This window comes from Acipenser ruthenus, chromosome 40 (assembly GCF_902713425.1).
Source record: "Acipenser ruthenus chromosome 40, fAciRut3.2 maternal haplotype, whole genome shotgun sequence".
NCBI lineage: Eukaryota > Metazoa > Chordata > Actinopteri > Acipenseriformes > Acipenseridae > Acipenser > Acipenser ruthenus.
Window position 1 is genome coordinate 2,663,580 of NC_081228.1, and position 20,712 is coordinate 2,684,291.

General features: G+C 44.3%; 4 protein-coding genes across 6 annotated transcripts; 1 reads left to right on the forward strand and 3 right to left on the reverse strand.

Moving 5' to 3' along the window:
* The first annotated feature begins 214 nt into the window (after window positions 1-214).
* On the forward strand, window positions 215-3,134 carry LOC117966618 (small ribosomal subunit protein eS25-like). The gene is made up of 5 exons (XM_034913013.2): window positions 215-319; window positions 1,158-1,253; window positions 1,839-2,022; window positions 2,478-2,573; window positions 3,073-3,134. The coding sequence occupies exons 1-4, from the start codon at window positions 317-319 to the stop codon at window positions 2,567-2,569; spliced, it is 375 nt and encodes a 124-aa protein (XP_034768904.1). The 5' UTR covers window positions 215-316; the 3' UTR covers window positions 2,570-2,573; window positions 3,073-3,134.
* A 484-nt stretch (window positions 3,135-3,618) lies between these two features.
* Window positions 3,619-7,941, reverse strand: LOC117966617 (centrosomal AT-AC splicing factor-like). Its single transcript, XM_034913012.2, has 11 exons — window positions 7,695-7,941; window positions 7,070-7,236; window positions 6,710-6,808; window positions 6,507-6,573; window positions 6,245-6,307; window positions 5,650-5,714; window positions 5,260-5,386; window positions 5,131-5,161; window positions 4,837-4,935; window positions 4,327-4,459; window positions 3,619-4,140 (listed from the first exon to the last, which is right to left on the reverse strand). Exons 1-11 carry the CDS (start codon window positions 7,809-7,811, stop codon window positions 4,041-4,043), a joined length of 1,068 nt encoding a protein of 355 aa, XP_034768903.2. The 5' UTR covers window positions 7,812-7,941; the 3' UTR covers window positions 3,619-4,040.
* Window positions 7,942-8,671: 730 nt separating this feature from the next.
* LOC117397083 (forkhead box protein N5) lies at window positions 8,672-12,578 on the reverse strand. Of its 2 annotated transcripts, none has more exons than XM_059010187.1 (6): window positions 12,360-12,578; window positions 11,540-11,650; window positions 11,066-11,334; window positions 10,367-10,635; window positions 9,638-9,870; window positions 8,672-9,350 (listed from the first exon to the last, which is right to left on the reverse strand). In XM_059010187.1, the coding sequence occupies exons 1-6, from the start codon at window positions 12,478-12,480 to the stop codon at window positions 9,322-9,324; spliced, it is 1,032 nt and encodes a 343-aa protein (XP_058866170.1). In that variant the 5' UTR covers window positions 12,481-12,578; the 3' UTR covers window positions 8,672-9,321. The 2 variants fall into 2 exon arrangements, with proteins under 2 accessions (XP_058866170.1, XP_034768982.2); XM_034913091.2 differs by having other exon boundaries at window positions 11,066-11,283; window positions 12,360-12,574.
* Window positions 12,579-13,252: 674 nt separating this feature from the next.
* Window positions 13,253-16,830, reverse strand: LOC117962477 (uroplakin-2-like). Of its 2 annotated transcripts, none has more exons than XM_034913135.2 (5): window positions 16,583-16,830; window positions 15,570-15,710; window positions 14,784-14,928; window positions 14,120-14,184; window positions 13,253-13,729 (listed from the first exon to the last, which is right to left on the reverse strand). In XM_034913135.2, the coding sequence occupies exons 1-5, from the start codon at window positions 16,638-16,640 to the stop codon at window positions 13,590-13,592; spliced, it is 549 nt and encodes a 182-aa protein (XP_034769026.2). In that variant the 5' UTR covers window positions 16,641-16,830; the 3' UTR covers window positions 13,253-13,589. The 2 variants fall into 2 exon arrangements, with proteins under 2 accessions (XP_034769026.2, XP_034769028.2); XM_034913137.2 differs by having other exon boundaries at window positions 14,784-14,925; window positions 16,583-16,794.
* Window positions 16,831-20,712: the final 3,882 nt, after the last annotated feature.

A 20,712-nucleotide genomic window follows, 5' to 3' on the forward strand; every position in this document is an offset into this window, starting at 1 on the left:
TTGGGAAATGTAGGACCGGGATTCGTAGTCGAAGTGATCTAGGGACTACAATTCCCAGAATCCCAAGTAGCGCTAAAGCACCGACATTTTATAAATCGTATCTTTTTTATGTAATGTAATGAACTGTGGTACATTAAAATAAATGACTAGCGACATTTATGTTGTACTGAACCAAGGCCAAAAAAATGATTACATCTTTGAAACTACAGTTCCCAGAAGACCCTCCGGCTACCTTAAACCCCCGTATGCACGGGGTTTCCCAGCGGCTCGCGCAAGGATTCAGCCTTTCTGTCCGACATCTTGAAGCAGCAGCATCATGGTGAGGCATTGTGGAGAGTCGAGACGGCAAAATAGTACTTTAAATTGTTGGGAAACGGCGGGTTTTGACGCCGAGATGCGGGCATGGGGTGTCGGCTATCCGCTTCAAAGCAGCGGGTCGAATCTGTGTGTTTTCATCTTGTAAAAACGTTTAAAAAATGAAGTCTGAACTAACACTCCGGGAGACGAGTAGTGCCCCAATGCAACGTGCGGCGTGGCCTAGTATCAATGTGTACATTCATGACATGAACATCTTAATCAAACCGCTAGAAGATGTAACAAATAAAAACTGTGATTTATTAAACAGAAAGTCCATGTTTGGCTGGCACGGTTGCAGTTGAGAAGACTTGTTTGAAAACGGGCAAATAAGACTAGGCGTAGTAGTACTGTCACATTACTTTGTTTGCTGTGGTAAAAAACGAAAAAAATGTTCTCAGTCTGCATATGAAAAACAGGCTCATGTTTTATTAGGTATGTTCTAAATTCCACTACACTCATTTATTTAAAAATAAAATAAATACAGGTTAGAAATGTGATGTGTAGACCACAGACACAGTGATCAGTGTGCGTGGGTTTGAGTGTGTTTTTGCGTCTTCCTTTGGCCACCCGGATAAACTAAATGTAAAATACATGGATTGGTTCTGGTGTTTAGTGTGTTCGACGTGTGAATTTGTATTTAATAATGATGCTTACATGTAGTTGATATGCCATAATTCCGTTTCGTCTTCAATCGCAAGTGGTTAACATGCTAGGTTTACAGGACCAGTCATGTTTGGCAATGTGAGTGAATCCGTGTATATAACAAACTGAACGCGGTTCTTTGCTCTTCCCCTATTCAGCCGCCCAAGGACGATAAGAAGAAGAAAGATGCGGGCAAGTCCGGTAAGAAGGACAAGGACCCAGTCAACAAGTCCGGGGGCAAGGCCAAGAAGAAGGTACGTTCAGCGGCCGGGGGATGTTGAAATGCACAGCTTGTGATTCAGTAAACGTTGCTTAGTTTCTTGCAAACTGTACAGGGGTAATGTATATTTGTGTATGACATTGATGGCATTTTTGGTGTCAACTGTTGCATATGGACGTTATCAGAGGAATGCACAGTATTTCATGTGCAATACTGACGCCTAAGGGTATAATGCCCTCTTAATTACATTGACTTAAACCCTTCAGGACTTGGATGTCTTGGTGTTGCTCAAAATGCAATAAATTAAATCCCACTGTGGACTGTGCAAAACCTGTTTTAGTCCATGCATTGCAATAAACAAGGTGCTGCACCTAAGATGGTAAACCAGCATCCTCGCTTTGAGCAGCAATGCACACCAGGCGTAGCATGAACAACCTCCATGCACTTTTAATGCTGGCTTGCTTGACAATGAGTTTAGTTGCATCTGAGCTGGTGGCCTCTAAGATATGCCTTATTGTTTAACTGTGGTTTAAGACTTTGAAATTGCATGCATCTTGCACAACGTGGGATAGTCCCAGGGATTAATGGACTCTTTCTCCTGTCTCTGTTGCCTGAGTAGAAGTGGTCCAAGGGGAAAGTGAGGGACAAGCTCAACAACTTGGTCCTCTTCGACAAGGCCACCTATGAAAAGCTGTACAAGGAGGTGCCCAACTACAAACTCATCACCCCCGCTGTGGTGTCTGAGAGGCTGAAGATCAGGGGATCCCTGGCCAGAGCCTCCCTCCAGGAACTGCTCAACAAAGGTGTGGTCTGCTTGCAGCCGTACTGTTATACAGGTTAACACAGCGTGTGTAGGATGTCTTATAAGAGACGCTGTCTTCTGCAGTGAGACGCGTTACAAATGTATTATAAAAACCAAGATGTACAGGAATTTTGACCAGTTCTTAACAGACATTGGTTGACTTACCCATAAGTGATTCATAATTACAGTGCATCCATTTAAAGAGAAACTGAATAACCAGGTTGAAGAAAAGATGTTTCTGTTCATGCTGCTTTTCAAAGTGACAAGGTTTTATACAGGAGTGTCCCCCTAAATCTTTTACTTGGGGCTCCTGTGCAAACCACAAATGCTGGGTAAAGCCATGGCGAGCTTGAGTCAAGCAAGTTTGGCAGAAGATTGGTGCTATTGCTAATTAAGACCTGTAAGTTGTAAACTGCTTGCTTTGTCGCTCTCCCCCCCCCACCCCCCTCCCCTCAGGTATGATCAAGCTGGTTTCTAAACACAGAGCTCAGGTTATCTACACAAGAAACACCAAGGGACCCGATGCACCAGAAGAGAAGGAGGCATAGACAGGTAAGCATCTCCACTTTTCATACTGTCCTGTGCTGTAGGTTTAATCCAGCACCCCAGACACACAGCTAGTCTCAAACACTGGGCTCCCGGGCTCAACATAGGCCTTACCAAGTGAATATATAATACAGCATGCACTGGGACTCCTGTTAGGAGCTGTTGTGACTTCAGCGGTTTGTGTATAAACACTCATAGTTAAAATGCACTTTGTTGGTATGTTATAAGAGCTTTAACGTTCCAAATAAAAGCCTGCGTTTAAGGATGCTTTTGTGATTGACCTTTGTATAGTTTTGACAATTGGAGAGGTCATGGTTTCACAGCCTTCCCATGTTACACAGTTGGAGTGATTAGTCTGCAGTAGAGATATACTGGTGAATAAAGCGGTTTTGCTGTTGCTCAAAGCAGTATGGGAGTTGTTACACCCTACAGTCTGTTTGCTTTGCCTCTTTCGAAGGTATGCAAACTTGAAGAGTTTTAACATGTTGTATTTTTCCTCTTTCAGGGTCAATGGGATGCCAGTGAATGTTGGGGATTGTACAAAATGAATTAAAAAGTTAAAATGTCTATCTGTGCCTGTCGTCTGATTTTGAGAAACGTCGCACACACTTAAACATTCAGCAATGTACACACGACTGGTGTAAGCATGGAGGGTGAGGTAGAAGGTCATAGTTCAACTCTGGGGTAAATGCTACTTTTTCTCTTGAATAAGGACAGCCTCCCCTCTGCTAAATGCAAGACCTAAACTGCACATGCTACACCCCTTTGATGTACAAGTGCTAGAATTGTCCAGTAGTTCCTGAGGTAAGGTAGTCCAAGAGTGGTACTACTGGTCTGTGGAACCTGCTGCTTGTTTAAATGTTCGTGGCTAGTAGTTTGTGGACCTGGTATGTATTGGCATATGTCAATGCCAGTATTGGTACTGTGACTGGGTTTAATTCATGTGGGTGTACTCTACATATGCTATGGGAAGGAAGCAGAGTGCTCCACTTGCTGTGTCCCAAGGCATGGGTTATTTGGTAAAGTGACCCAGATTTTTAAAGTGATGGGCACTGGATAGGGGGCAGTGTATGTTAAGTGGATACAATGAGACCACAGGTAAAGGCTTTTATTTACTTTTAAAACTGCCCAGATCTTTAATATATAATACATTAAAACAAACACTTTTTCAATGTTTTATTTTCAATGTGTTTGGTTTTTACATTTACTCCTCCTCCTGCAATACCATGTGTCCAATTTAGCAGTGGAAACTGGAGAGAATATGTACACTATATACAACATCCTGAACTGACTTATTTTCAGGATGGATGCATGCATGGGTGATGCATCTAGGTTATAAACATACAAGGATTTCCAAATGAAAAACATTTCACCTTATACTTCTCAACTGGAGTCTCCTAACTCCCAGTAAAACACAAACAATGGGAGCATGCCCTGCTGGACAGTAAGAGAAGTCTGGAACATGCACACATTTCAAGAGTCTGCCGGTTTGTGCTTCTTGCTTCCTTTCCATGGTTCATGTTTCTTTCGCTTGTGATTAGTTCCTTGTCCCTCCTCAGCTCTGAACTGGTGCCTGCGAGTGAAAGAAAACTGGTCAGAATAATCTCGAATTCATCCTATTAACACAACAACTTGTATTTAGAATTGTATTGCAGTGATGGTGTAATTCCCTGACAGCAGGGCTGGTTATCAAGGCACTGTTCTGATAACCCTGCTTGTTTGTAAGCTGCTTCACAAAGCCCTCCAGCGTGTTCCTTACCTGGACTGCCACCTCCTGCCGCTGTTCCACACCCTTCCAAACGAAGGCAGCCAACCAGCGTCCGTCTGAGAGGCGTGGTCGAAATTCGCCCCCACGCGAGTGGCTGGGAGCTTCCGCAGCTTCTCCTGCTCCTCTGGAAATGGAACAGGGAGTCGCAGTGAAATCAATGACATGTCGTGGCAATTCGGTTAGTGGCTCTGTAGATCAGAGATGGTATACTCTGGTCCTGAAGGGGCCATTCCACACCAGGTTTCACATGTTAAATGAAATAATAAATTGCTCCTGGACCTGGTTGGATGCTTAACATGGTTGGAACAACTACCTGATTATCAAGAGTTAGGCAACTCCAGTCCTGGAGAGAGAGGTCCCACTCCAGACTTACCAAGCATAATTAAACTAGGACGTGCTTGCTGAGCTGATCTGAGGTTAAATAGGTCCAGTTTAATAATTGAACACAATGAGAGGAACAAGGTCCTGGAGTGGGAGAGAGTGGATATAGAAGGCACTGACTGTGTTTCAGGAACTCCTCGTGGGACGGTCCAGCCTGGGGCTCCTGGGTCCCAGAGCCGCCCTCCTCAGGGTCCTGCTTCAGCCAGGGTGGGGTGGCTCCTGTAAAAGAAGGAGGGAGAGCCGAGGTGGGACCAGAAAGGACTCTGCCGGTTTCAATACATGCTGCAAGAACAGCATGCCATGCACGCCAGCACTGCACAGACCTGTTTAACTGCCAACCCGCTGCTCTCAACCTGGTTTCATTACAAAACCATGCACATACATTCACTGCAGAAGTACAGTTAACATCTTTACCTGTGTGAACGTTTCCACCACTTGATGAATCCTGCAAAAAAAAAAAAAAAAATACAATTATTGACTTTAATACTGTACATTAAATAAATGTAAAACTAGTGATAAGTTAAAGCAGGCGAGGCAAATTACCTGATAACCAATGAAAGTTAAGTCCAGGCCTCCACCTGCCCAATCAGAATCCTCAAATTCGTCTGCTCCACTTGGCCCTGCCCGCTTCCCTGCTCCCCCTCTCCTGTAGTTGTCCCGGTTACCTGAACTGCAGTGAGCAGGGTTAGACACTCGCCATGCAACGTGTGCGTGTGCGCTAACAGAGACAAACTGAGGAAGTTGTGTTCTGCTTTTATCTTACAAAGGTGCAAACATTCAGTATTTATTCAGTCTGTTGTATGGGTATATTTTTAACTCTTGGAGCGCTGTGGGTTTCTGGGTGGTTAATATAAAGCTGAAATGTTACAAACACGTTTAGGAAGTTGAACTGAACCCACCCCCCTTAGAGCAGGGTATCAGACAGGGCCTCACCTCTCGATGTGTTCCGAGGGGCCGCACTGCGGGGGTCCTTGGGGGCTCTCCGACTCACTCTCAGGCTGGGTTCGATTCAGGAAAAGTAAACGTTTGCTTTTCTTTTCACCATTTCATCCATTTTATACAGAAACACTCCCTGATCATGTAATGTATCATCCTTAACTATTAAACACTCGATACTGAATCTGAATTCAAATTAAAGGTTACATTTAGAAACACTAACAGGAACCTGATAAATTCAGTGACAAACGTTTCGACCTGAAGCCTTTCTCAATGTCTTCAATGAAGTCGAAATGCTTGTCATTGAATTTATTAAGTTTCTAAATGTATTTAGTTATGTAAACGAGACAATTAAAATACAAATATTAATATTAACTTAAGACCGAAAACACCTCCTCAGGAAACACGCTTAAGTGAAAATGTATTATAGTTGAAAGTAAACTACGCACAATAGCAGTGAGAACAGCCAATTGGTCCAACTAGGAGAAAGACACGGTCACATTAAAAATAAAACAAATAAGAATCATAATAATAAAGAATATCATTATAGGTGGTCATGGATACTGTTCTGGTGCATCCTGGGAAAACAAACCTCTAAGATGGATTGCATCACTTCCTGTCTCCTTTGCTCCACTTCTCTGATATAAGACGCTTGCTGTGAAAAAAACAAGAGTTTAGTAACCTGAAAAATAAAAAGGTGGTCGCTCTGAAGCAAGAGAAAGAGGTTCCTCTGCATTTCAGTGTCTTGATTGCTCTGTTTCAACCGACTGTGTCACTAGGTTAACCGGACTGACAGCCTATTACTTAGCATTGTGTTTTTATAGCACTGTGTTCAATGCCAGCCCTTTCAATACCTGTTTAATGAATTCATCCTCCTTCTCTTCATAGGATTCCAGGGCTTTCGCTACTTCAGTCTTAAACCTTTAAAAAGCAAGTTCAGAAGCCAGTTAAACACGGGACCAAAGAGCATCACTTCTCTTTGTGAGGCTCAGATATATCCCTTTTGCTAAGCGTGACATGCTATCGAAGCGCACAGAGGAAGAATGAGTTTATTCACCTGTCCATCTCTTCCTCTGAAAAGAGGAATTTCTCCTTCAGTTTGGAGTCTGCCTTGTTTTCCCACCAGAATCTGTCCGTCTGCTTTCTGTGTTCGGGGCTGTGAAATAAAATGACAGTGGCTGAGTTCTGTCCCACAGAGCAGGGTGGGGTCAAGTCCGGTTCCCTTTTAAAATCAATTCCTTCCAAGAAACTGGAATTTTTATTTTACAGACATAATTGTCAACTGCTTTCAGTTCCTGTGGTTGGGTTACTGTGCATAGCAGGAGCTGTCTACTGCCAAAACAGCAAGCGGAGCCCAAAGACACCCCCGCTCGTGGTGCACTGTGGTTTAGGGGTTAATAAACTGCCGCACCCTTACCTGGCCATGTGCTCCAGCAGCCCCCCGCACAGCACGGTCAGGTTGCCGTTGGTTATGTGTTTCTGCACCTCGGCCCCGCAGCAGTAGCACCACAAGTTCAGTTCGTGCTCAGTGACGTCGTACTTCTCCACCGCTGGGGCTTTCAACATCCTGCGAGCTTCCTTCACCTGGGGAGGGGGGAGGAAATGTCACTCACTGCAAAGGAGCCCCTTTGGAGAAGATCACGTTAACACACACGCTTGTAAGGGCGTCTGGGTTAATGGCAGTTAAGTCTCTCTCACACGTACACGTACACGTACACGTACACGTACACGCACACTGCACTCAATTCAATTCTCTGGTGTTATCTTCCGACAAACAGCAAAGCGTACAGCAGGGTCAATCTGTTAAGCATCCCCACGGTTGCTCACGGCGGTGCACATAAACTTTCGCTCTCTCTGCATGCTGCAGTTTTCCTTTGATGGAAATAGTAACAGAAAGGGATTGTAACACACATACAAGCTGTTGTACGTTTCCAGTAGTATTAATCACATCACAGTGTAACCCGGCACACATGTCTAATTTTGCTAACATGAAATAAAAGTGCAATGTAACTGGAGCGGTGTCACCCTGGACTTGATCTTACCTTGTCTAAGAATTTAGTCAGGACGATTTTCAACTTGTCCTGGTGCTTCTTCCCGAAGATGTGACTTTTCCCAGCAAAGAAAGTCTGTTTACAAACGCTGCAGTAAAACGCACCCATATCTCCAGCAATATAAGACAGTACAGCTTCCGGCGGTGACTTTATATAATTACAAAGGCACGTTACATTATTTGTAAGCAAACAGTTCCTCCGTCCATGTTTGGTAACCTCGAGCTGGAGCTATTAGAGTGGCGCCGGTTTCATGACTAGCGCCCTCTAGCCGGTGGGAGGAATCCCATACACTAAACTCCGATCTTGTTTTTAATATATAATGTTAATATCGATAAAACCGTGCTGCAGTAGACTTGTCAATAGTATTGCGTGCAATGGTTCATTAATATACAGTGTTTGGAATCACGTACCGTCATTCATGCAATTGTGAATTTCTGTGTTCTGAAAATAAAGAGCCGAGAGGTTAATATAAGGGGCGTGGTCAATAGAAGCAGGTTGGAGCACAGTGTTACTGCACATGACGATGCATAGGATTCAGTGTATTTATTCTTCAGAGCGTGGTCTGTTAGAAGAGTGGAACCAGATCCCTTTAAACAAGGTGAATAAAATCAAATAAACTACCTGTCTATCCAAATAGGCTGTTCCAGGAGTTCAACTGTGTGTGACGATAATACATCTTCTGAAATACCAACAGTGAGTACTACTGCAAATGAAGCTTGCGCTATCCCCATCGGACTGGAATACACTACCCACAGAACTCCGATCCACAGAGTCACTTTCTCAGGGACTGTGTGCTCATTTGAACCAGCCTTGTGATTGCATGCGAAGTGAATACAGTAACACATGGATTTTGACACCCTGTGCTCGCTGCATGCTTGTGTGTAACTCGCTCCTGGTCCGCGCCTTTGTACACGAGCTGGTAGTAGCTCATAGGTCTTCCAGTGAACACAATTTTAAATAAACAAACAGAAATTGATAAATATGTTTATTTCTTTTTCAGAACAAGAGGAACATCTTTGTCAGAATTGAATTTCTAGAGGTAGGAGCTGTATTTATAAAGCAGCAGAAAAGAAAACAGGTTTACTGGTTAATACACAGCAATTGGGGGAAAAGTTGCAACCAAATTTTCAATCAATGTAATGTAATTTCCTAGTATATATACACACAAAATACTCATTGTTTACATTATTTACACAAGTCTAGTTTTCTATTGAAAAAATGAAAAGAGACTATAATAGGCTCTTTCAGTAAGGTACAGACTGCGTTCAGTATTCCTTACAAATCTGTACCGATAAACACACACAAGGACTGTAAAGTGAATTATAAATCAAACACTTCTGCAGAAACCCGAGGAAATTAAACGTAGTGCCTCAAGAACTGCATGGTCCGTTGTCTTCCAGCATTCATTAAAACATAAAAAGCAGACGAGTCCACTTGGTGATTTCATCACCAAACCTTGTTCTTCAAAGTGTGGGCTCTGTGTGAAGAAGCTTAGGGACCATGGAGGCACAATTCATTGTGAACTGGGAACAGCTGCAGCCTGCTCAGTGGTAGTAACATCTTTGTCCACAAGAGGGCGTCAGGCCGGAATCGACCACTCGCTGTTAATGGAGGGGGATTACATCTCTAACAAGCCAGTGATCAAATCTGCAAGAAAAATTGGTAGATGTATAAAAACTTAGTTTTGTATGTGTTGGCATATGTTTGCATACTGTACAAGCTTTCCATGGGTCAGACATCGCAGGCGTAATCGTGAAAGTCGCTCGCCTCTCCAATTCTTTCAGCTGTGAAATGTCTTAACCGAGATCATTTTCACAAGTGCATGTAGGGTTGAGTCTAGTTGTGTGTCAGATAACGTGTAGGGCACGCCCTCTCCTCGGATCGGAACCGGACCCTGACTTATGGGACGCCCTGTCAGTACCCTGCGCTCTCACCTGGCTCCATCATGCTCATGCGCAGCACCTTGAAGGAGTCGCCGGAGAGCCCCTGGATCTCTCTGCGCAGTCGACGCCGCCCGTCCACGGTGAGCCTCCACAGGCAGGACTTGCGCTTGCCCTGGCTGCACACCAGCTGCGGCGTCTTCTCAAAGCTGTTGCTGAAGCACAGGTTGTGGCGGATCGTGTTCTTCCAGCCGTCGGGAGCCGTGCGGAAGAAGGGAAAGCGCTCTCTGTTGAAAAATTGGGTAAAACAACAAAACTAAATAAATACATGGAGAAAACAGAATGCATTCGGTCCTCTCCAATTACTCTCAATAGCGTAGGTTGCATGTATTAGTTAGAATTTAAAAAAATAAAATAAAAAGCATGTAAATATATTTGGCGTACAGGTTTCGTTAGGGTGTCTTCCTGCTTGCATAGATCAGGTGTCATGCGAACCCCCTTGATCAGCTTACAAATGTAGACCTTTTAGTAAAAACGCTGGAGGGTGCGGTTCCATTTCAGAACGCTAGAGGATGCGGGTTTCCCCCTTTCAGAACACAGTGGGTGCAGTTCCCTTGCAGAACGCTAGAGGGTGCAGTTTCCCCTTTCAGAACAGTGGGTGCGGTTCCCTTGCAGAACGCTAGAGGGTGCGGTTTCCCCTTTCAGAACACAGTGGGTGCAGTTCCCTTGCAGAACGCTAGAGGGTGCCGTTTCCCCTCCAGCGATCCCTCAGGCTTGCTGTACCGTGTGAAGTTGTAGATCTGCTGCACGTTGAGGCTGCCGCTCCAGCTGCTGTTGAGGGCCATGGCGATGAGGATGCAGTAGTTGATAGGCGGCCGCGGCCAGCACCCCTTCTTCAGGTTGTTGCTCTCCTGCAGGACCTTCTGCAGCCTCTTGCTCAGGGACTTGATTTTCACTGCCTTCTCTTTCAGGGGCTTCTTCCTCAGCTTGGGAGAGCTTTTGGGTTTCCGCGGAACAGGGATATCGAGGGACGAAGCGTCATCATCTGTGAACTGAATTCAAGACATTTTTTAAAAGTTCAAGGTTATGTGTGACATCCTGCATTGATTCGCTCTACCGCAGTGGATGCAAATAGCAAGCCCAAATTCTAATTGGAAGCCGACATGCACCTCAACCAATCAAGACGCAGTGCAGCACAGTGGCAACCAATTAGAAGACACACAAGCTGAACGGCAACCACCATGCTTCCTAAAGCCAATCATTAGCAGGGGTGGGAATAAGGCTCCCATTGCAGTGCAGTTTGATCCGTTCCTAGTTTTACTACGAGTTTAATGAAAACACACCTGAGCTACCTATACACACTGTGGCTAATCAAGCGCATAGTAAAACCTGGACTGGGTGAAACTGCTATGCAATAGGAGTCTTCTTCCCAGCCCTGATTAGTGCTGTTGTCAGGAGGTGTACTCAAGAAGCAATGCACACCATGTACTCGCTGGATGAAGACGTGTAGAGCAGGGACTCGTCCAGGCTCAGATCCTCTCTAGTTGAATGGGAGGAAGGGGCAGGGGGCAGGGGCGAGTGTTTCGGTTCCATCAGAGGGGGACCAGGCTGGGGCTTGGGCTGCTCCACCTGTGGGTACTTGATGGGGCAGGCCAGCCTGGGGTTCACCATCAACCAGAGACTGGGCTGGAAGTTAGATTCTGTGTGTTGGGGGGACAGAAATAAGACCTCTAAAAGATCTGCCCTGGAGACTGGAACAAGAAAATCGGGTTTGTGGAGGGGCGATAGTCTCGACAGGACAACACCATATTCCATTAAAAAAATTCGTGGTTGCTTCCTTATTCCCTGTGCTGTAGGTCAGACCCTCTAATGGAGTGCGATCACATCACGAGACCGGCATCACTGCCTGAATTGATTCCCACAATGCCATTCTGTTAATGCGCTCGGTCCACTCACCTTCCTTCTCAGTGTAGAGCGGGGCTTGCGTTTCCTCCAACCCCGACGAGCTGCGCCTGGAGAAGCGTGCATAGTGCCATCGAACCAGGTACTGGTCATTCAGCTTCTCATCTGAACCACACAGAGCGGAGAGAGGATCTCATGTCAGAACAGGGACTAGCTGCGCTGGTCGTGCCGTGGAAGCGCTAATACAGCACCGGGGATAGGTTTAAACACTGGTCACGTTTATAGCGGGACAGACGCACATCAACGCATTATTCAGATCAGATCGCTATATTTATCTTAGTAGTACTTCCTTCTTGAGATATATTTAAAGAAAGTGAATGGAGCCTATAGTTAAACACTGTAGTTAATATGTTTATATTGGTTAGAATAAGGGAGGACTGTGGTCGATTCCAGAACGAGTTTCTTAATTCCAAGACTAAAATCAGCCATCACATTTATATTTAATTAACTTAAACTGTAACACCAAAATGACTGCCCAATTGTGAAATGAAACCGTTGTGTTAGTGTCAAAATTAAAAGGTAAAAATTGTTATCAGCAGAATTCAACTGAAGGGCTATGCAGAAAACGGAACAGACCCAGGCGTTACTGTAACCTTTAAAAATGTTACACACACTAAACCTTACAGTTTCACTGACTCTAAACGCTCACATTTATAAAAGCACAGGGTCTAATTGCGAGAGGAGCTCGTGTTTCACATCCCCTCCAATGGAAGCTGTTGTCCCGCACTAACTCAGGAGAATCGCACACCTGTGTGTAGCAGCCCCGCCTCTACCAGAGCGTATGCGTTCTGCGGATTGAAATCCGGTACTTCACCTTGAAAGAACTGGTCAGTAGTTGCGGCCAGCTTCATCTCCTCGTTCATGTCCCAGTCGCTGAGGCATGTCTTCAGGTGTAGATCGCACAGCCACGTCTTGTTTTGAAGCTGAAGATACATTTCAAAGGCAAGTGTTTTGGACTTTCGGGTGTACCTGCTGTTTAAGTCTTTATGGCGTGTCTCTCAGTTGCCTTGACTCAATCCAGTTGTGAATTGTAGCTTAACGACTCGAATGTAATCATCACCAATTCGCACATTGAGCATCTCCAGCCAATTTAATCATGTGTAAAGTGTTAGCGCATTCCGTCCCATCGAGATGAGGCAGGCAGACGGTGAACGGTTTGGGGTAGCAGTTATCAGTTGTTTTAAGTTTTAGATTTTTTTTTTTAAAGAACAATTATTGCTTTAGCTGTGCGGACACAAAAAAGTAGAGACAATGCGACGTGGCTTTTATTTTATTAGACAAACAATAAAACGAACACCACACTATTTCAAGTCGATTGGCAGACAGTGACAGTGAGGTTTATGAATAAATGGAGCATGTTGGTTTTTGTAACATAAAACTTTACGGTATCCAAAAAAAATACTAATAATAATACTAAACTATGAACTTTAAGATCATGCATTATATTTACAATTATAATTAAGCAACCAGATATAACCTAAATCAGGGGTCTCCAATCCTGGTCCAGGAGGGTTGGTGTCCCTCCTGATTTTTGTTCCAACTATACCCTAAATTACTTAATCGGACCAATTAAGTGCTTATTAGAAGCATAATTGGTCCAATTAATTAATTTAAGGTACAGTTGGAACAAAAACTAGGAGGGACAGCGGCCCTCCAGGACCAGGATTGGAGACCCCTGATCTAAATGAACACACACGAGACAAATAGTGACACTTTATACGTTTTTATTAAAATAACAATTCAGAACAAAACAAAGAGCACAGGGTAACAGACATGCACACTACAGCTGTAGTCAGGCTAGGACAGGGGCTGCCATCATGCTACAAGCTAGCGATATATTACAGTTCAGCCCATCAAAAACACTTCTGAGGGGCAGTTACACACACTGGCCTGAATGCACTGCCTTGCAGGAATGCAGGCAAGTTCAAATGGCTCCACAACGGGAAAGAAAAAGATCTAAAACACGAGGGATGCTGTCATGCACACGGAAGTTAAGAAAGCGTGTTTTTAAAGCTCTGGTAGCTGGTCTTGTGGCCGTTCATGTCTACTTGCGTCGGCCCAAAACGGCAGCCACAATCAGCCCAACAATGAGCACGCACATGGCGATGGACAGCAGGACGGTGATGACGATCATACCCCCGGACCGGGCTGCCAGACCACCGTTGATCGAGTTGTAGTCTTGCACTGTTAGGGGAGGAGACAAGGACACAATGAACAGGCAGCCAGTTGCCAACTCATTTCAACACATCCATCCGAGCTTCAGACACACAGGGAGAGATGGGTAATTGTTTTTCCTCTCGCTGCTCACTGCCACTACCAGCTTCATTAGCCACAGAGAACAGGTAACAAGCTCAGGTGTGCCTCATTAAACTCATAGTAAACGCAGGAATGAATCAAACTGCTATGCAATGGGAGTCTTATTTCCATCCCTGTATGAGGCTATATCCATCCCCATATAAAGAAAGGAGAGGTTTTTTGTGTCCGTCCCCATATGAGGTAGCTGTGCATGAAAGGGTTAAAGCAGACACATGGTGTCGCTGTGCGTACAGCATTTGAACCGCGCTCAAGGCTTACCTTGTCTGGTACCGGCCACCACAACGTTGCTCCTGTCTTGTGTCGCTGGGATTACATATTGCAAGCTGAAGAAAGTAAAATACAATTAAATAAATAATTAAACACCTCTTCCAAGGTGACAGGGAGTCCACATTAAGGTTATCTTTACTGTTTAATTGCCCTTATTTAACTGTTATAAAAATATACTCTGGGGCATTGCAGGATCCCGTGCACAGCTCAGGAGAACTGAAGGTTCAGTGAGCGTCCTCGGATCCCACGAGCGAGCCAGCTTCCTCTTCTACACCCAGGAACTAGAGAGCGGATGTCAGCGAACTACCGGCCTCTGGAGGACAAAGGCCAGCCCTACAGGCGTCTGCTCTGAGCTCACTAGGCGTCTGGCCAGTAGGGTGCGCTCAAGCGCGATGAGGAGAAACAGTCCCTGCCAGTTTGGCCTTCCTAATCCGCAGGAGCGCCACAGCCAATGTGAAGCTCCCTCCGGAATACCCAGTGAAGACCGCTGACCTGGCACAGCCAGGACGCTCCCCTGACTGTATGACACCCTGCACACCAGACGGCTGTGCCTTTACCAGGAGAACCCCACACATCCTGGTATATAAACACTGCAGCTAACCTCAATATTTCTGACAGTGGAGAGGTTTGGATAACACCTGTCCCAGTAACTTACTTATAGGTGTGTCCTGGTGTCAGTCCAGTGAGCTGGTAGCCCAGGTCTCTGGTCACTGTGAACTGTGGGTTGCTGTCGGATGCTTGAATCACAGCTCTCTTGAACTGGCACCCTGGCACCACGAACGCGTTTGTGAGAGTTGCTGCTTGAGAAATGCAAACAGTTACATAGACATGTCTCCAAAGGGCCCTGATACACAGTGGAGTAACCCTAAATATTGCTTTTCTTAAACAACAATTATTATACAAATTGCATTTGTATGCTGAACTTCTAGTAACACATATAACAGGTCATGCATTTCTCTAATTTCTACAAGTATTTCCACAAAGTGTCTGTGTCTTGTCAGGATGCGTTACTTTAAAGTGTGAGCGGATTTGTTTGTGTTTGTGCCCACAGTCCTAGTTGATGCACTATCGCTGTCGTCACTTTTAGCCTTCTTAAATAAGTCGTTTGTAATAGAATAACTGTTCAACTTACGTGTTTTTCATCTTACTCTTTCAATGCTACGTTGTGTATTTTTGGTACAGTATTAAAAACATATGTAGTACGTTGCGTGTTTATCTCAGGAGCTGCTGATCGATGGCAGCCGCTGCGCAAAATCAGCAGAGCACGTGTAGTGACTGGAAAAATATAGCTCAACGAGTAGGGGGCACTGAATTTTAATACCACACCTGTGACCCACAGTGGACTGTTCAGCTATTCATCATCACCCTTCAGCGGCCCCTAGTGGTCAAACCGGGCGTTTCCAAGATAACACGAACATTCAAAAAAAAGTGTCTGACTTACAGCTCGTTCCGTTAGTGTCAGCCCACTCCAAGTTGACCTGCTGGCCTGCGAATTTGCAGGGGGGCAGAGTGAGGATCACGGAGTTTGATAGTATACCGGTGATCATCTTATCTCCAGAAAGCAATGTGACCCAGAAGTCCGCTGGAGAAAACAAAAGTACAGGTGTTGTTAGGGGCAGTGCTCTATTAACCGCACACACCTCCTTATCATTTACGTAAGGCAACAGATTTCATTTTCCTGCTTTTTAAAAACACGATTTTAACTTTCTCTGACCTTAAATGATGTTTGCAATTAAGTGCAATTACTTAAAGTGGCAATATTGTATGTGTAATTTTAAAAAAGGGGGTTGTAATGAATACTACAAAATAAAATAATATATTGGATTAAGGTTCTATTCTGCTGTTAAAAAAGCAAGGAACTGTCTTAAATAAAATGTCGATGTTTTAATGTGTGTGTGTGTGTATATATTCTTTCAACTACTCAGTAGTGTAATGTTTCAATGTCGCCACCAGAGTGCGCCCTCAAATTGTTGTCATTAAAATAGAAATCTCCAGACAACGTTTTATCTGGAGATTTCAATTTTAATGACTTTTTTTTTTTTTGACAAAACCATTTTTTTACACCTAATTGCAAGAATATAATTTAAAAAAAATTCACCGCAAACCTACATCCAGTATTTTGTTATAATTACCCAGGCTAAAGAATCGGTTATATGCGGTACATCAAACTCATTTTTAATTGGGCCCCGCATTGGTGACGACAAATGGAACTTTTAACACGAGTTAAAAGGTCTTATTTTTAAGAATGACATCCAGTATATATTTTCTACTAAATAATAATCCTAAAAAACACATTGGATACTAACATTTCAAATAAATACATAAATACAAATGTATACAATTATTCATTAACCCTTTCGTTTTTTCTCTAAACTCAATTACTAAATGTGTTGCTTATTATTATTATTATTATTATTATTATTATTCATAAACTTTTCCTTTCTAATTCCATACTTGCTTTTGCCAAGGTGCAGAGCACCAGAAGGGCAGTTGTGACGAGGACACTCCTCATTTTCGTCCGGTTATAGCTCTCGATTTCCGCTGTCAGATCACGGTGAAAAAGGCAGAAGTTTGGGTTCGGGTTATGCGCTCCTCAGTATCGACTAAACTCCCACAGCCCAGAATACCAGATTATCCTGCCCGAGTCCGCTTCACCTGTCGCGGATCGACCAATCAGCGGCGCAGCAGAGACGCCCAACCCAGGTACATTTCATAAGAACCCCGACAGCGAGGTAGAAACAGGTTTGACGAGAAAACACCTGTCTGCAGTGAGCAGTAACAGAGCGATGTGCTGCAAAGTCTTAGATCTGAATCAGCATTGACTATCGGGAAGAACTTTTTTTTTTTTTTTTTTCAGAGGGCGGTATCAGTAAACCTCATTCTTTCTTTTGAACAAATGATTTATAACTCCATTCTTTCCGTTAGGGTTAGGGTTAGGGTTAGGGTTAGGGTTAAGGTTAGGATGATTTCAGTCTTAAGCTCAGGATTCCAGTCCTCTCAGCTGGCCAGTCACTGACAAGCCTGGCCCGTCTTTACACCGCTGTGTAATTCTACCTCTTGAAAATGGGGAGAGGGTGGAAAGGGGCATATCAACTGTCATACTAGGCTGAGCGGAATAATGGAGGCCAGGGCCCAGCGTGTGACTGGGACTGATTCTCTCAGAGAAGTCTTTGATTATTAGTTACTCTTCTGGAATCTGAAGAATGAGGGTGCGTTTCTCTCTCCCCCCCCCCCCCCCCCCTCCACCAGCTGGAATCCAGTCTAACCAGTCCAGGTGGATTCTGCCCTGAAACTCACCAGTGAGGTCCCAGTAGGTAGAAACCTCTATGTGAATTGGTACGATTTACTTCCTGAGCACTACAAAGGATCATTATAACTCACATCTCCATTGGAAGCTGTTAGCAGCAACTGCACTTCCAATATCGCTGAGAGATCTCGCTCCCAAGAGCGTCAACGACAAAGCATTTGAAATGTTTAAACCACAAAACGTTCTAAACAAACCAATGCTAAAACAAATACTATACCCAGCGTTGACAGACCCTGACACAGCCACGGAACGCTTAGAAACACACAGTGTACGACAGAGCACAATTCACACCAGAGATAAGACCCTCTAACAGAGTATATCTCCTGCAGTGCTGCTTGCTCCCATAGCTCCCCAGGGTAGGGGTACCACAATCAACCCCACAGTCGTGGTTCTCAGATTTAGGGGAGTCTCAGACGAGCAGGTCTGCTGAACACAGCGTCCAAAGAGAATCTCAGCAGAACTTAGACATGGCATTTTAAAATTCCTTCAGGTACAGTATGCCACATTTAGCATTACAATTCATGTATTTTGTGTTGTCAGTGAAATCTAGAAACCGTGAAAGCCTCCTAATGAGATCAGGATTGTACACCTTCATTTCGCAAAGTGCTTCAATAAAGAGGTAGGTTTTGCACTGAACTGCAAAGGAGATGCAGTTTTTGATTGCTGTATATGTAGTTGATTGTATTAAGCAGTGTTTCTGGTATTTCTATAATTTATGAGTAAACGGCAGGGAGGGAGGGAGGGGTGGGAGTATCACACAAGAACTGGTCTGTAGAAACGCACAGTTAGCATGGCTGCATGCTCCCTGTAAAACAAATTCTTTAAAACAGCGATTCTCCTCTTCCGTTCCAGGATTTCATTACCCGCGGTTTGCTCACGGTAATGTGCCAAGCCCATTCGGACTCCAAACAAGCCAGGGGTTCATTCTGCGAGCCCAGAGTTACACTGGCAGGTCGGGTGGCTGCTCTTGGTTTGAAGAGGATGGCACAGAGCCAGCTGGCTCACTCCTGCCTCTCTGAAGTGGGTTTGTCCACATTACAACATGTCCGAGGAGATGGGCAGCCGAAGTACCTGCTTGTTTGTGCAGTTTAGCTTTGGGATTGCCTTGTTTTGTGTGTGTGTCTCTGGCTGTGTGTGTGTGTGTGTGTGTGTGTGTGTGTCTGTATGTGTGTGTTTCAGTGAAACAATAAACAAACAAACATATACATACATACATACATACATACATACATACATACAACACAACCATATGTACATGGGTTTGATTTTTCTGCAGGTGTCTAATTCGTCTGTGTCGGACACATCTTTATGTCAATGTGTATGCTGTACATATTTGTGAATTGTCATGAAACTCGGTACACACACTTATTCTTTACCACAGGTTCCTGCACTTCTCCGCTGTAGCACGTGTGTAAAAATGAAGTGCGATCTCTCATTGCTGTGTTTAGCGCTACGGGATGTCTCAGCATCGTGATTTACACTGCAGTGTATAGAATGAGATGAAGTGAAGATGGTGGGCTTCTGTGCTGTATTGTGTCAAAGTTCTGTGCTGTATTGTGTCAACGTTCTGTGTTGTATTGTGTCAAAGTTCTGTGCTGTATTGTGTCACAGTTCTGTGCTGTATTGTGTCACAGTTCTGTGCTGTATTGTGTCAAAGTTCTGTGCTGTATTGTGTCAAAGTTCTGTGCTGTATTGTGTCACAGTTCTGTGCTGTATTGTGTCAAAGTTCTGTGCTGTATTGTGTCACAGTTCTGTGCTGTATTGTGTCAAAGTTCTGTGTTCACCCATAACTATAAAACTCTCAACAGTGTTAAGAAAAAATAAATAAATCAAAGACCGATGACTTTTGATTAGAAGTCTTTCTTTTAGTATTTCTTAAGTCTGATTTGTTGGTGTTTTATGCCAGGCCAGTCTTTTATAAGGGAAGCTTTGAAAATGAGTTCAAATGAAAACGATCTGATTCAGACAGCAAGACCCGCCCCTTCTTCACTGAGGACCAAGCTGCTGTTTTGCTCTGAATGTTTGTGTCACAGGACAGGCATTCCGAGGAAGGTGTGTTATCAGGGTGGAATGTCATTATTACTGGTACTGCCAGTATCACCAGATTTCTTTTTTCAACGTAAGCAAATGAGCGAAACATTTAACCCCTTCAAGCCCTCCCACTTCCCCTCGAACTCAATACACAGACTCCCAGTGCATGTACCGTACCACTGTCATGTGTGCAGCATCCTTCATCTGCAAGCATCTCAGAGTGCTTCACAAAAATACACAGCAAGCCAAAAGAGCTCCAGACTGCTAGCCAGTGAAATGACTAACCAAAGAGATTGTGTTTTGAGCTTAGATTTAGAAACACTGGCAGACTCAGCATTCTGTCAGCCTTATAAGGGAGGGGCAGTGCTTTGAAATCAATGCAGAGCATGGCAAGCCACTGCAAACCTATAGATGAGAAACCCAGAGGTGTCTTAATGAAACCGCTCGGCCTGTGAAACAGCAGTGGTTTAGAACTGCTTCAATGTGTTCCTGTCTGCCAGCCAACGCCTATTGCAGTGCGTTAAAACAAAGAGCATCATCGGGTTCAACCCAAGCACATGGGAGGGCTCCTGGGTCGATTACACAGGCGTTAACAAGCAGAGACTTGTGGTATATCGACGCCCATTCAACACTAAAGGCCAAATTCATAAGCCAAATGACAAGAGATACTTCCAAAGGCGTGCAACTCGCAAGGAACGACCCAGAATGGCCATTAAACATCCCTTCTACTTTCTGTAGCTAGCTTGTTTCTTTCAGAATATTTCCTTTTGCACTCCCTTCTACATAGGGCCCCATGGAGATTGGTATGTGCATCTTTAGCCTCGTCTGAATCGGCTGAAATTCTGTTCTGAAGTTTTTTTCTCCTTCAGTGAACGTACTTGCATGACTCCTCTGTAACTGTCTGGCCTTCAGCTGTTCAGTGAGGTGGGTTGGGCCAGCCAGCGTGTATTAGTTGGTTTCGTTCAGCCAGCATTTGAAAGTGTCCAAGTCGCTTCACCACAGTGTTCTGCCGCTGTGTCTCTAGCTCTCTGTCTCCCCCTACCTGCTGATCAGAGAACTTCAGGTTTCTTCAAGAAGCGTTAACCCCTAAAATCCATACCTTACCTTTCATTGGCATAATTATAATCTCTGGTCTCTTTATAGTCGTGTTAAAGACGTTGTATTGTTGTTTCCTTTTTTTTTTGGTGTTTTTTTTTTTTTTACATCACTGGGGGATATTTTCCAAGCATTGCGCTGTAGCAAAAAG